The 14,819-nt window shown below is 34.4% G+C and overlaps 1 protein-coding gene across 4 annotated transcripts in view; it reads left to right on the forward strand.

Moving 5' to 3' along the window:
* Positions 1–14,819, forward strand: part of LOC131940860 (nuclear mitotic apparatus protein 1) — a 24,986-nt gene continuing 10,167 nt past the window's right edge. For 2 of the 4 annotated variants that reach the window (XM_059299757.1, XM_059299760.1), the window contains exons 1-13: positions 1–82; positions 2,197–2,255; positions 2,891–2,973; positions 3,105–3,178; positions 3,496–3,605; positions 4,055–4,241; positions 5,021–5,041; positions 5,710–5,978; positions 6,067–6,190; positions 6,566–6,683; positions 6,896–7,001; positions 7,238–7,463; positions 8,017–14,741. In XM_059299757.1, the coding sequence (XP_059155740.1) occupies positions 2,220–2,255; positions 2,891–2,973; positions 3,105–3,178; positions 3,496–3,605; positions 4,055–4,241; positions 5,021–5,041; positions 5,710–5,978; positions 6,067–6,190; positions 6,566–6,683; positions 6,896–7,001; positions 7,238–7,463; positions 8,017–14,741 (8,079 nt within the window). In that variant the 5' untranslated portion in view covers positions 1–82; positions 2,197–2,219. Of the gene's footprint in view, positions 83–1,266; positions 1,288–2,196; positions 2,256–2,890; positions 2,974–3,104; positions 3,179–3,495; positions 3,606–4,054; positions 4,242–5,020; positions 5,042–5,709; positions 5,979–6,066; positions 6,191–6,565; positions 6,684–6,895; positions 7,002–7,237; positions 7,464–8,016; positions 14,742–14,819 lie in introns of those variants that run through there. The other 2 variants (XM_059299758.1, XM_059299759.1) reach the window with 2 other exon arrangements.

The following is a 14,819-nucleotide window of genomic DNA, read 5'->3' on the forward strand; positions in this document are numbered from 1 at the left end:
CACGTTTCCGCATTGAAAACGAGGCACGCCGCTTGAATTTGAAGTTAATGTTGACATTTTAAATAGAAGACTTTTAAAGCAGGTAAGAAAAAGCTTGTTGTCTTAAACTAGATATAGATCTAGATCTAGATCTAGACTATTCCACTGATTGTTAACGAAAGAAAAAAGAAATTGAACCTGAAAAAGAATCTAGAAAATGAAATGCCATGCACGTTTCTTCGTTTGTTTAGTTTTAAATTAAATTCTAAGACTCAAATTTATTTAGATCTAGATCTAGAATAAGCCCTGCCCTGGGCCTGGGCCCTGACTCAGTGACTCATGACTGATATTTAATTTTATTTATTTTGATTACCAAGGCCAGAGAAAATATTTTTATTTTCTGACTATTCTTCGGCTTTGTAGATCTAGAAAATCTAGATCTAGATCTACTTTGTTGGTTAAAAGTTATTGGGATTGGTGTTAGTTTGCTGTCGTCGTGTGTAAACTACTGTACTTAACTGTACTGACTGTACTGTACTGTAGAGCCGTAGAGGAGTCTGGTTTAGTCTAGATCAGGGGGTCTCCAAACTACGATGTCCTTTTTTAATCCGGCCCGCCGAGAATGTTTTGTCCACTGAAAAAAAAGTTTGTTGTAAGTGACTTAGGAACTTTGCCCAGATATTCAAAACAATTTGAAAATGTAGCTTTTGGTGCAATTAGTGGCAATTACCATTGCCCACCGTATCGCACACATTGGTTAAAACATTGTGACTCACATAGCGAAAAAATGCAAGCAAGTTTCGCCATTTTTCAATTGCGATGGATGAGTTGCTGGACAGCTGTTTCACCTCTCAACTGCTTGTGTTCATTTGAGGTGTGGATAAAGAAATGAACATAACACAATAGATTAGGGCCTATAGATTATAGATGGTTTCCCTACATAACATGTATGGTACGGTTACCATATTACAAAGCAGTAAGATGGCTAAGTAGTAAGTTGTGAGAAAGTTCTGAGCAGTTTTTTTAAGTTAAGAAAGGAAATATGTGACCTCCTGGAAAGTAAAAGCAAGCCACATCCATTAATGTCTATTGAAGAGTGTGTATAGAAATTGGCCTCTGCTGCAGAAATAACTTGCCATTTAAATTTTCTGAACCTAAAACTACAAGAGAGGGAAAATAAAGTTTCTGATTTATACACCCGCTCGCGTAAAGGCCTTACGATCCAAACGTCATGTTTTTGTGGAACAAGCACAGGCCAACAACTTGAGGCACTTTCATCAGTACAATGTCTTCATGGCTGAAGCAACAGTTGAGTCCCTGGTCATTTGCGCGCAATTTCATCAAAGACCTCCAGCTGCAGTTTCAGTAGCGGTTTTTTGGCTTGGATTCAAAGACAGAAGAAGTGAGATTGTCTCAAAACCCATTTAAAGCTAATGTGGGCAGTTGCGCAGATGAACTGCAGCTTGATGTCATTGAATTGCAAGCAAATGACCTCCTTAGAGACAAGTTCAAAGAAGGGCGGGTGGGATTTTATAAGTATTTGACCAAGGAAGACTTTCCTAATATAAAACATTTTGCATTAAAGTAACTTACAAATTTTGAAACAACATACCTGTATAAACAAACATTTTCAAGAATGAAATACGTGAAGAACAATTTGATAAAAAACTAGGACCTAGAGTGTGTTTCTTTCAGATTTTCTTCTCGGCGGGGGGGGGGGGGGGGGCACTTGACATTTGTATAGATATATATTTCTATTAAAATTATATTTCGTTGGGGAGGGGGGGGGGGGGGTGACAGACGTTCTTGGGGGTGGGGGGGGGGGAGGAGGAGAGATGCCATGAAGAACCGCTGGCCCTCGAACTGATATTTGATAGTTAATGCGGCCCTCGAACTGAAAAGTTTGGAGACCCCTGTTCTAGATCTAGAATCTAGTCTAGATCATAGATCTAACTTTGACCTAACATAGATTCAGTAAGACCGTCCTAAGTAAAAAAAAATTCTAAAATTAAGTAAAGTAAAGTTTACTTATTTTCAATTGTAGTTTAGTAGTTTGGGTTCTTTTTAATATTTATATTTAGGCCCTGGTTACAGCACTTTAGCTTGATTTTTTTTTATTTATAGTATTTTATAGGGCCTAAGGCCTAAGTTAATCTATTTTGTCAAAAAGTAATCAAGCCAAGTGGTCTTTCAAAGAATAACACATTTTATTACCAGGACAGTGAGGATCTATCTATGGCATGGATCCTCAAAAGAAAGCCACAGTGTTGCAGATTGTAAGTATTTTTAGACCATATTAATATTATGGCTAGATCTAGGCCTATATGCTTTTATTTAAAAGCTAAATATGTGTAGAAAAGAAATCCAAAATAGATAAATTTAAAGAACTTAGGCCTAGTCCTATATAGTAGTATATAGCTATTACATTTGGAAGTGACTACTCTGAAAAAAGATATGTCGGCAGAAGATACAAAACTCAATAGTTCTGCGCATGCGCAGTGACCTTAATAGCTGTGCTAGGGTTAGGGTTATGCAGTTTGTTTCTGAACACTCGCATGCGCAGTATCATAAAAAACATCATAGCGAAGGAAAGCGGTAGTTTCTCTCCATTGTGCATGCATATCTTTTTTCGGGTTAGAATCGGCTATTTCATTTTTATATGGTTGTTGAACATACTTGTTGCTGTGATGACTGTAGTATTATTGAGATTACAAAGATTCACACTATAAAATTAACACTATTATTAATAGTATTAACAGTTGGGCCTATACTTAATTTACAACGAATTGCTTAAAAGTTAAACAAAAAGGTTAAAAATCCCAGTGTTTGTGTACTTGATGTTTTTCTCTATTCGTAATTTTTGAACTTAAATAGTTCCTTATTCAACCATCACACTCTTACATCATTTCAGATTAGTGCACTATGGGGTCAACCGGTTTCAACATTGTTAGAATTAAAAAGTGGAAAATACTACCTGCATGTTTTAAGTCTGTTGTAAGTACCATTGTTTGCTTTTTTTTTTATTAAAAAGAAATTCTACTTGTTGAAAAGTGTACATGATTTATAAAGTTTCTTTAACTAAATTTAAATGCACAGTCTTACTCAAACATAACATATTTAAACAGGGAGCAGTGGAATAAACATGTTGAACTCAACAGTGATGTAGAAAGATTAAATTGCATCAGGAGTTTCCTACAAGGTTTTTCTTTTAATACTTCTAGTTAAAAATTTGTTTTTTTTTCTTTAAAATATTTTTTGTATTGTGGTTCATTATTTTAATCATCTTTTTTATAACGCTTCATTATGTAATACTGTGCATCATTCTGTTGGTTGAGTAAATCAGTATTTACAAAAACACCTTAACGTATGGAGGCTTTTTTTTTTCTTTTTCCTACCTTAACATCCTTATGTTGTCCCAAATCTGGTGGCAATACCTGTAGAATAAATCTTGATTCAATTTAGTGTTTTTATAAGAATCAAGAAATCTGTATATGTAATATGGTACATTATTTGCAGAGTTTTATGGCAACAATGTCAGACTTGAAGAATTTTTCAACTTTGACATCATTCTGAATGCGGATGAATCATCTGAAAACTTTAAGGAAGTTGAATTAGAAGTAGCTAAGGTATTGACTGTTTTTAATCTCATAGTTATTACTGAATCTGTTAATTAAAAATAGGATGTAATTGATAAAAAATAAAGGGGTCAGCAAAGCTCATGGTTGCTATACCGAAAAGTCTCGAGTTCGAACCCTCGGGCAGTTGAGTCTCGTTAGCTGGGGACAACCACTCTTCTACGAGAGACAACTACAAAATCAAACAACTGCTGCCTTGTAGTTTGTTCTTGGTTGGACAAAGACAATGGTAGCAAATCCAAAAAAAAGTAGGCTGAAATCTGTGCATATATAGTTGACATGTACACTTGTGTTGGAGTGGTCCCTTCCAACACTACAATTAAGAACGAAGTAGTAGAAGAAAGATGAAAAATACATGTTGCTAATTCATTATTATTATTATTCAGTATTATACACATCATAATGAGCATCTTCTGTCAATTCTATTTTCACTTTTGCAGGTGGCAGTTGTACTGTTTGGGATAGGAGTCTTAGATAAAAATGGGCAACACTTCATCAGTTCTGCCATGCAATTACCATCCAACATGCACATGGATGTCATCACAATTATACAGTCAGTTGTGCAAGCAGGTACTACAGAAATAGCCTTGACCTCCAACATTGAAAAAGTTTTAAGGGAACCTTCTGGTAATTACCCTTTTTTTTCGTTTTTTACAATTGCTGTTGCTGACTGCTTTTTGGTGTTGTGATTTTTCTCTTTCATTAGACAAAAGCACCTAACCATTCAACAAGACATATACATTTGATTATAAAATCCTGAGCTATGGTCTCTAGTTGTTCTCCACTTTTAAAATTTTAAGTCTTATTACTCAGTAGGTTTGAATTTAAGGAAATACTTTATAACTCTTTTTCTGGTTGGTTTTTTTTAGCCTTTCTTTGTTTTGATGAGGTTTGCATAAAATAATTTTTTAAGGTCATGTATGAACCAGATTCTATGTAGAATAAAGAAAGTCCATTAGGATTATGTCATATTTATTTTCTTGATTTATCATAACATCACACATGAATTACAGTGTTTTCTTATTGCCTCATATTTCATCATTGCTAGTCCATTTTCTTAGAAACGATTGTTATTTTTAGATTGTCAAACTGATTTAAACCCAGACACATTGCTAAATTGGCTACAGGGCTCTCAGAATTTTATTTCTTTAGCATCTTCTAAAGATGGATCTTTTGACCTTGCTGTATCTCCTATAAAGTCAGGTAATAATAACAGAGAATTGAGCAAGCTGCTTATACTCATGTACTCATCAGATACATTCTTATATCCACATAAGAATATATACACTAACCAAAGTAACATTCACTGCAATGATCATTTGCAATTGTGTTGCTTAAATCTTTGTAATTACCTCATTGTTGGCCTCTCTTTCTAAAACATTTGTTTGCTTTTTATGTCTGTAAAGGGTTCTTTTCACCGGTTGTTGGTAAATAATTTATTTATAGTGTTTGTTGATTTGATTTTATACCCAGTCCTTACTGGCTTTACATTTACATTATCTCCTGTAAATAGTGTAATAACTAATCTTAGTCCACTTAATATACTAATGTAGAAGCATCGGTTCACTGTGCACATATCAGAGCCAGTTTTTACTATAATAATTAGATCTAAATAAAGCACATTTGAAAATTAATCTCTTTAAAACAATATTAACAGAAATTATTTACTACCCTTGGAGTCAAAGGCACTAATAGCACTAACCCGTATTTCTTTTTGAAGTAACAAAGTTTATCACTATTTGGCATTGTTTTAATTAATCTTATTCTTGTATTTGTATGTGACAATAGCTTTCTTGTATTCAAACAAGATTAATTAAAATTTCTAAAAGAAACTACTGTCTCAGAAAGTACAGGAGCTATAATTTTGTTATGCGATTATAGTTGTTAAACTTGTTTTAAATTGGTTTAGTTTTTCATAAAAAATATTTTAGAATCATTTACTCATAATTGCTTTATACATATTGTTTTAGGTTTGCTATTAATAATGATCAATAGTAATCTGTTGAAAAATCTGTTTTGAAACAGAACATTATTTTGTGTAATCTAAAATTTTGTGTGCAACAATTTTCCCAATGTATTTTTTGTACTTTCCCAGCTGAGAAGAGTGAACACACTGCCTCCCCGGCACCTAAACTTCGCAAATCAACATTTCTGGGCACAGCACAGACATCTACTCCTAAAGACCGTCGTTTGACAGCCCCAGGAAATGTCTTCTTTAAAGACAGCCCGCTGAAGCACAACACATCTCTACTAAACTATTCCTTGCAAGACATCACATCGCCATTACGGGGGCTGAGTATAGACACATCATCACCATCTTCTCCTTTGGTTCAGTTTGCTCTTTCTCCCCAACTAATGCATAAGGTTTGTTTAAATAAAACGATTCTGTTCTTTTCATGTCTCAATAAAAATCCCTGAGGCCTTAATAAATTGTTAACATTTTTTGTTACAGGCTACCTTGAATCAGAAAGAGCTAGAGATTCGTAAACTTAAGCAGCAATTGAACGATCAAATTTACCTTAAGGAAGAAATGCAATTTACAATACAAGATCACATATCAAAAGGCATTTTGAAAGGTAAATTTTAGTATGTAGCATTGGTTTTTGGTTTTCAAACATAAAGACATTATAGATCTAGTCTTAAATCAGTTTCCCCTAGTCTTATGAAATTTTAAACAAACCCTGAAATTTTTGTCTTTTTCTCTGAAATTTAATCTCATGAAATTTTAAAGAAAAATACTGAAATGTTAACATCCACAAAACTTACAAAGTTAATAACTGATGAATTTTCAATTTATATTTAAAATTGCCATTTGATTGACTTGTTAGGGATTTATAACACATAATATTATTCCCTGGTATCCCCTGGAATTTGAGATTCCTTTTGATGCAGGAAAACATCTAAACTTACATTTGTATTCATTCTGATAAGTTTATGAAATGCTCTTACAGATACTGAAATCACCAAGCTGCAAGAAAGAATAAAAGATCTGTTACATTTACAAGATGCTTATGATGAATTGCAAGAAATGAAATTAAAATATAAAGACATGGAGATGGAGTTGTCTAAGTAAGTTGACTTAGGGCTTAGAATAGCTTCTCTTTAAATGATTTTCATTAGCTTTTCCCATTCGTGCCCAAGACACAGGGGGCAGATAAAGTAGAGTTTATCTGTTTCATAGACCTCGTCATACGAAGGGATAGTGTGGTCAGCATACTGACTTGAACCTGGATTCAAACTCGACTTTCGAGTTAGCAGTCATAGAATATTTTAAATTTCAGGTTGAATAAAAAGGTGTTCGCCCTACAGAATTACAAAGAACAAGCACACTACCTCGAGAAAGAAAATAGTTCTCATAGTGAGGAGATGGATAAACTTTTTGATGAGGTATGTTTGTTAATTGGAGAAATTTGTGACCTAAACGAGATGGTATATTACTAAATATTAGTAAATATGAGAAATTTTTAATCGTTATGTGTTCAAGTATCTAAAACTTCAGAGTTAGGAAAGTGATAAACTGTTTATATCTGTAAACAATAGAAATCACTACTAAAAATTATTTGAATAAAAGTTAGGTTTTCCTGAAACCTGAGAAGAAATGACTAAAGTTATTTTCTTTACAGCTCAAATTGCTTAGACTGGAAAGTGAAAAAAACAAAGTCCATCTTAAAACAATAAACCAGCTTGAAACCCAGATCCAAACTCTAGATTTGCAACTTGCTGACTTGAACTCTGCCAAGCAAGAGTGGGACAAGGAAAGGGAAGCAATCAAAGGAAATTTAGAAATGGCCAAAGAAGTCAATGCGAAGCTACAGCAGGACTTAGATGAGCTGCAGGCACGCCAGGAAGGTATATTGTTATGTGTGCTTGTTCAAATATGTAAAACATCTTAGAAAATATTTTAATTATGTATTTTTTAATTGAAATTGATGCACATTTCTTGAAATAAACATAGATGTGTACAAACTTTTATAAAAACAATTTTTATGTTATATATTAATGCAGTTATGAAAAGTATAATTAAAGTAAATTGGTAAATAATATCATACAATCTTAGAAATTCAATTTGGAAATGTATAACCTCTTCATGCAATATTTGCGCACTAAAATGTTTTTAGTCTAATAGTATAATCTTTTTGATGTATGGGTGTTTAATTTTTAGTTAGTCCTACATATAATTTAGCTGCCTATAATCAGTAAAGTATTGTGATTAAATTTAACCCAATTTTGTACACTGATTTATTTTAAAATTAATATTAAATATTAAAATTTAAATAAATTAATTTGGAATATGGAATATATACATTTCAAATTTAGTTCTGATTCAGTAACATCCTAAGTACATAGATACTAGAGACTTAATTCTCCATAAATTATTGTTCCTATTTTTAATTAATTTCAGACAATTCTCCTGGAGAAACCATGGGTATTTTCTTAGAAATTCAAATGGGTGAACTTAAATGCCAGTTAGAAGAAGTGAAGCAAGAACGTGATGCATTGCTGGAGAGGTTAAATCAGGTAAGCCACACTATCACTGAACAGAACGAGGAAATTGAAGAGCTGAAGAATTCTGTCTCCCACAAGGAACAGTTATGTTTGAGGCTTACAGAAGCTGAAGCCAAGTTGAATGCTGCTGAAAGCGAAGTTGAAAACTTGAAAACATTGGAGGATAAGTTGCGCAAGGATTTGTCTGAGAAATGTTCAAATGTTATTGAACTCACTGCATCTGTTGCAAGTCTTGTTGATGAAAAAGCAGTTATTTATTCAGATCTTGATGCAAAAACTGATCAAGTTAAGAGTTTGTTACAGACTGTTGAAGAAAAATCTGGGCTGATTGAAAGTCTACAACGTTCACACGAACAGGCGACCAATCAGCTAAAAGAGGAAATTTCAGTGTTGTTAGCTGATTTACAATCTAAAGAGTCGGCCTTGGTTGAAAAATCCTCTGAGATAGATCAAGTAAGGTTAGAGTTGCAGCTACAAGTTGATGTGACAGAAAAACAAGAAGTTTTGCTTTCTACCCTCAAGACAGAACTATCTGAAATATCTGTAGCTTTATCACTGAAAGAGGAAGAAGCTGTTAAAGCTGAGAGTCTGCATGAGTCTGACAAACAAGTTCATGAGAATGAAATTTTACAGCTGAAGGAACAGCTAAGACAATGCTCAGAAGGTCTTCAGGCAAAAGATCTTGCTCTTCAAGAAAGAGATGCTGATCTTTTAGAACTAAGAACCAGCCTTAACCAGCAAAATCTTGCCATTGCTGAAAAAGCCATTCTTAGTGAATCCCTTCAGTCTGAAATTGCCACATTGAAATCAGACATGCAAAAGAAAGTTGAAGAACTCTGCCAAGTCCAAGAATTAGTGGAAAGTCTCAAAGAAAACAATTTGCAAAAAGATCTTACTCTTCAAGAAAGGGTTGCTGAAATTTCAGGTTTGAAATCTGATATGGAACAGAAAATTAAAGAACTCTGCCAAGTCCAGGAAACTCTCAAAGATGACATCATACAGAAAGATCTTGCCCTTCAAGAAAAAGATGCTGAAATCTTAGAAATCAAAACAAACCTTGAACAAAAAACTGTTGAAATTACTGAAAAAGATATCGTTGTTGAATCTCTTCAATCTGAAATTGAAGCTTTGAAATTGGACATTCAACAGAGAATTAAAGAACACTGCCAACTGCAGGAATTAGTGGAAACTTTCAAAGACAACATCATGCAGAAAGATCTTGCTCTTCAAGAAAAGAATGCTGAAATTTTAGAAGTCAGATCTAACCTTGACCAAAAAACTGTTGACAATTCTGAAAAAATTGTCGTTGTTGAATCCCTTCAATCTGAAATTGCTTCTCTGGAATCAAAAATGCAAAAGAAAATTGAAGAACTCAGCCAAAGCCAGGAAACTCTGAAGGATGTCAACTTTCAGAAAGAACTTGCTCTTCAGGTAAAGGATGCTGAAATAGATGCTTTGAAATCTGAAATCCAACAATGCTCAGAAGGTCTTCAGGCAAAGGATCTTGCTCTTCAAGAAAGAGATGCTGATCTTTTAGAACTAAGAACTAGCCTCAACCAACAAAATCTTGCCATTGCTGAAAAAGCCATTCTTAGTGAATCCCTTCAGTCTGAAATTGCCGCATTGAAATCAGACATGCAAAAGAAAGTTGAAGAACTCTGCCAAGTCCAAGAATTAGTGGAAAGTCTCAAAGAAAACAATTTGCAAAAAGATCTTACTCTTCAAGAAAGGGTTGCTGAAATTTCAGGTTTGAAATCTGATATGGAACAGAAAATTAAAGAACTCTGCCAAGTCCAGGAAACTCTCAAAGATGACATCATACAGAAAGATCTTGCCCTTCAAGAAAAAGATGCTGAAATCTTAGAAATCAAAACAAACCTTGAACAAAAAACTGTTGAAATTACTGAAAAAGATATCGTTGTTGAATCTCTTCAATCTGAAATTGAAGCTTTGAAATTGGACATTCAACAGAGAATTAAAGAACACTGCCAACTGCAGGAATTAGTGGAAACTTTCAAAGACAACATCATGCAGAAAGATCTTGCTCTTCAAGAAAAGAATGCTGAAATTTTAGAAGTCAGATCTAACCTTGACCAAAAAACTGTTGACAATTCTGAAAAAATTGTCGTTGTTGAATCCCTTCAATCTGAAATTGCTTCTCTGGAATCAAAAATGCAAAAGAAAATTGAAGAACTCAGCCAAAGCCAGGAAACTCTGAAGGATGTCAACTTTCAGAAAGAACTTGCTCTTCAGGTAAAGGATGCTGAAATAGATGCTTTGAAATCTGAAATCCAACAATGCTCAGAAGGTCTTCAGGCAAAGGATCTTGCTCTTCAAGAAAGAGATGCTGATCTTTTAGAACTAAGAACTAGCCTCAACCAACAAAATCTTGCCATTGCTGAAAAAGCCATTCTTAGTGAATCCCTTCAGTCTGAAATTGCCGCATTGAAATCAGACATGCAAAAGAAAGTTGAAGAACTCTGCCAAGTCCAAGAATTAGTGGAAAGTCTCAAAGAAAACAATTTGCAGAAAGATCTTACTCTTCAAGAAAGGGTTGCTGAAATTTCAGGTTTGAAATCTGATATGGAACAGGAAATTAAAGAACTCTGCCAAGTCCAGGAAACTCTCAAAGACGACATCTTACAGAAAGATCTTGCCCTTCAAGAAAAAGATGCTGAAATCTTAGAAATCAAAACAAACCTTGAACAAAAAACTGTTGAAATTACTGAAAAAGATATCGTTGTTGAATCTCTTCAATCTGAAATTGAAGCTTTGAAATTCGACATTCAACAGAGAATTAAAGAACACTGCCAACTGCAGGAATTAGTGGAAACTTTCAAAGACAACATCATGCAGAAAGATCTTGCTCTTCAAGAAAAGAATGCTGAAATTTTAGAAGTCAGAGCTAACCTTGACCAAAAAACTGTTGACTATTCTGAAAAAACTGTCATTGTTGAATCCCTTCAATCTGAAATTGCTTCTCTGGAATCAAAAATGCAAAAGAAAATTGAAGAACTCAGCCAAAGTCAGGAAACTTTGAAAGATGTCAACTTTCAGAAAGAACTTGCTCTTCAGGTAAAGGATGCTGAAATAGATGCTTTGAAATCAGAAATGCAACAGAAAATTGAAGAACTCTGTCTTGTCAAAGAAACATTTAAAGATGATACATTGCAAAAAAATCTTGCCATTCGAGAAAAAGATGCTGAACTATTAGAAGTGAGAACTTGCCTTGAACAAAAAACTGTTGACATTGCTGAAAAAGATGTTATTATTGAATCCCTTCAGTCTGAAATTGCTACTCTCAAATCTGATATGCAATTAAAAATTGAAACATTTGAAGGATATACCTTACAAAAAGATTTTGCCCTTCAAGAAAAAGATGCTGAACTATTAGAAGTGAGAACTTGCCTTGAACAGAGAACTGTTGAGATTGCTGAAAAAGATGTCCTTATTGAATCTCTTCAATCCAAAATTACAGATTTGAAATCAGACACACAACAGAAAGATGAAGAAAACTGCCAAGTCCAGGAAATAGTGGAAACTCTAAAAAATGACATCCTGCAGAAAGATCTTGCTCTTCAAGAAAACATTGCTGAAATCTTAGAAGTAAAAACTACCCTTGAACAAAAAACTGTTGAAATTGCTGAAAAAGCTGTTCTTATTGAATCTCTTCAGTCCAAAATTGATTCTCTGGAATCCGATATACAACACAAAATTAATATGTTTGAAGATGATACCTTGCGAAAAGATCTTGCCCTTCAAGAAAAAGATGCTGAAATCTTAGAAATCAGAACTTGCCTTGACCATAAAACTGTTGACAATGCTGAAAAAGCTGTTCTCATTGAATCCCTTCAATCCAAAATCGCTTCTCTCGAATCTGATATGCAACTAAAAATTGAAACATTTGAAGACGATACCTTGCGAAAAGATCATGCCCTTCAAGAAAAAGATGCTGAAATCTTAGAAGTCAGAACTTGCCTTGAACAGAAAACTGTTGACATTGCTGAAAAAACTGTTCTTATTGAGTCCCTTCAATCTGAAATTGTGGCTTTGAAATCAGAAATGCAACAAAAAACTGAAGATAGCTGTCAAGTCCAGGAGTTGTTGGAAGCCATGAAAGCTGAGAATAGTCAGGCACTGTCCAGTCTGAATGGACAGGTCAGTAGCTTAACAGAGCTCATTGATTCACAAAAAGCAGACTTGCTGGAAAAAGAGTCTGACATTAGCAAACTAAAGTTAGAACTAAACAAAGAAAGGGAGGTTAGTGAAGATAAAGATAATTTATTGAGCTCTTTAGATAATAAAGTTACTGAATATGCTGCCCAGTGTCAAGAACAGTCTGATGAGATTACTAAATTAACAGAAATAGCTGAACTTCACAAAGAGAAATGCAGTCAACAGATTTCCTCTTTAGAAACTGAGCTAAACACAAAGCTTGTAGAAATACAGAAGCAAGCGGAAGTCATTAAGAATGTTTCCCTTGAGAAAGAGTCCATTTCAGCCGAGCTTGAGTCTAAACAGGAAGAAATCAAGAATCTCTCAGAGTCTGTTTATGAAAAGAAAGCTGAAATTGATAGATTAACTAGTCAGACTAGTGAACTGAGACTAGTAATTCAAATCAAAGATGAAGAAATGAGTGCAAAAGATACCATTATTTTGGACAAAGAAAAAGCTATGCATGAGTTTGAGTTTATCATCTCTCAGTTGAAATCTGAGGTTCTTAAGAAATCTGAAGAGATCCAAGATTCAGACCAAATCATTTCTCAGTTGAAATCAGAAGTTCTTAAGAAATCTGAAGAGATTCAAGAATCAGAACGAATCATTTCTCATTTGAAATCTGAGGTTCTTAAGAAATCTGAAGAGTATCAAGAATCAGAACGAATCATTTCTCAGTTGAAATCAGAGGTTCTTGAGAAATCTGAAGAGATCCAAGATTCAGAACAAATAATTTCTCAGTTGAAATCTGAGGTTCTTAAGAAATCTGAAGAGATTCAAGAATCAGAACGAATCATTTCTCAGTTGAAATCTGAGGTTCTTGAGAAATCTGAAGATTTGGAGAAGAAAGATGTCAACTTGGTTGATTTAAGTTCCAAGATGGATGAACTAACTATCACTCTGCAGCAGAAAGAACTTGAAATAATGCACTCTAATGAACTGGTTGCAAACCTGAAGTTTGAAAATGAGAAAAAGTTGTCTCAAGCGGAAGAGAAGTTAAGTACAACTCTTGATGATTTGAATGTCAAAGCTGAGTTTCTTCAAAACAAGGAATCTGAAATCAAGGATCTCCAAACTGCTCTAAAACTCCAGGCTCAAGAAGTGGAAAGTAAAGACAATCTTGTCGAGTCACTGATGTCAGAAATCTCTGAAATAAAGGCCATGCTCCAACAGAGAATCCAAGAAATCTCTGAAAAACAGGAAGTTATTGAATCACTGAAAGCAGAACAGGAAGTTATTGAATCACTGAAAGCAGAACAGGAAGTGACCTTTGCTACATTGAAGGATCAGGCAGCTTCAGAGGTTAACACAGTTAAATTAGATTTGCAACAACAAGTTGATGATAATAAAAAGCTGGAGGAGTTAGTTTCCAACTTGAATGACCAGCTCTTGGAAATGTCCTCAGCTCTTCAGTTAAAAACAGAGGAAGCAGCTGAAGCGCTAGCAATGCTCAGCACTCTAAAATCAGATTGTGAAATTGAAGTATCAACACTTGGTGACAAATTGACCTCAGTGACTGCTAAGCTACAAGAAACAGATGACAAATTGACCTCTGTGATTGCTAAACTACAAGAAACAGAAGTGGCTCTTCTTAACAAAGAGTCAGAAACATCTGAGCTGAGGTCAAATGCAACACAGCAAGCTGAAGAGTTGAGAGAAAAAGATAATGAAATTGTCTCAATCAGTTTGAAAATGGAAGAGCTCACTGCTGAACTGCTAGATAAAAACTGTAAAATGTTGGAAATGAAGGCAAATCTAGATAAGGAGAAGGAAGAAGGCATTGAGAAGGATAATTTGATAGAATCCCTGCGTTCTGAAATAGCTATTTTGAAATTTGATCTACAGTCCAAAATGGAGGAAGTCATTCATGTGCATGAGCATGTAGAGTCCATTGAAAGGAAAAATGGGCTAGAATTATCAGAACTCAGACAACAGAAGGCTAAATTGGAAGAAGAACTTGAAATAGAAAGATCAGTCTCTTTGCAGAAGGATTCTGAACTAGCTGTCCTGACATGTAGTCTTAACCAACAGAAAGATTCCATTACAGAGAAAGAGGAAATGATTGTTTCCTTAACCAACAAAATTGCCGATTATGTGGTCAGTTTAAAGGAAAAAACAGAAGAAAGTGTCAAAGCTATGGAGCTGTTGGAAGAAATGAAATCTGAGAAAAATGAAGAAAATGAAAAGTTGAAGCAGCTTCTTCAAACATTGAAAGAAGAGAAAGAGGCAGAAATTGCTTTGGTTAAAGAAAAAACAGGAAACGTGCTGGAAGATTTGCGCATTCAGTTTGAGGCAGCGAAAGAATCAGAGATGAAAGCCCTCTCCCAGCAGAAAGCTGAGTTTGACATCCAGTTGAATGAACTTCATGAACTCAAAGCTGCACAAACTGACGCTTTAGAACAAGAGGTGAGTTCTTATACTCATATGGTTCTAGTCTGTATAATCTAGCCACATGTGGCTCCTTGCATGAATATACATGGTTTT

This window comes from Physella acuta, unplaced genomic scaffold, assembly GCF_028476545.2.
Source record: "Physella acuta isolate Inbredline_101_S28 unplaced genomic scaffold, ASM2847654v3 ptg000335l, whole genome shotgun sequence".
Lineage (NCBI taxonomy): Eukaryota > Metazoa > Mollusca > Gastropoda > Physidae > Physella > Physella acuta.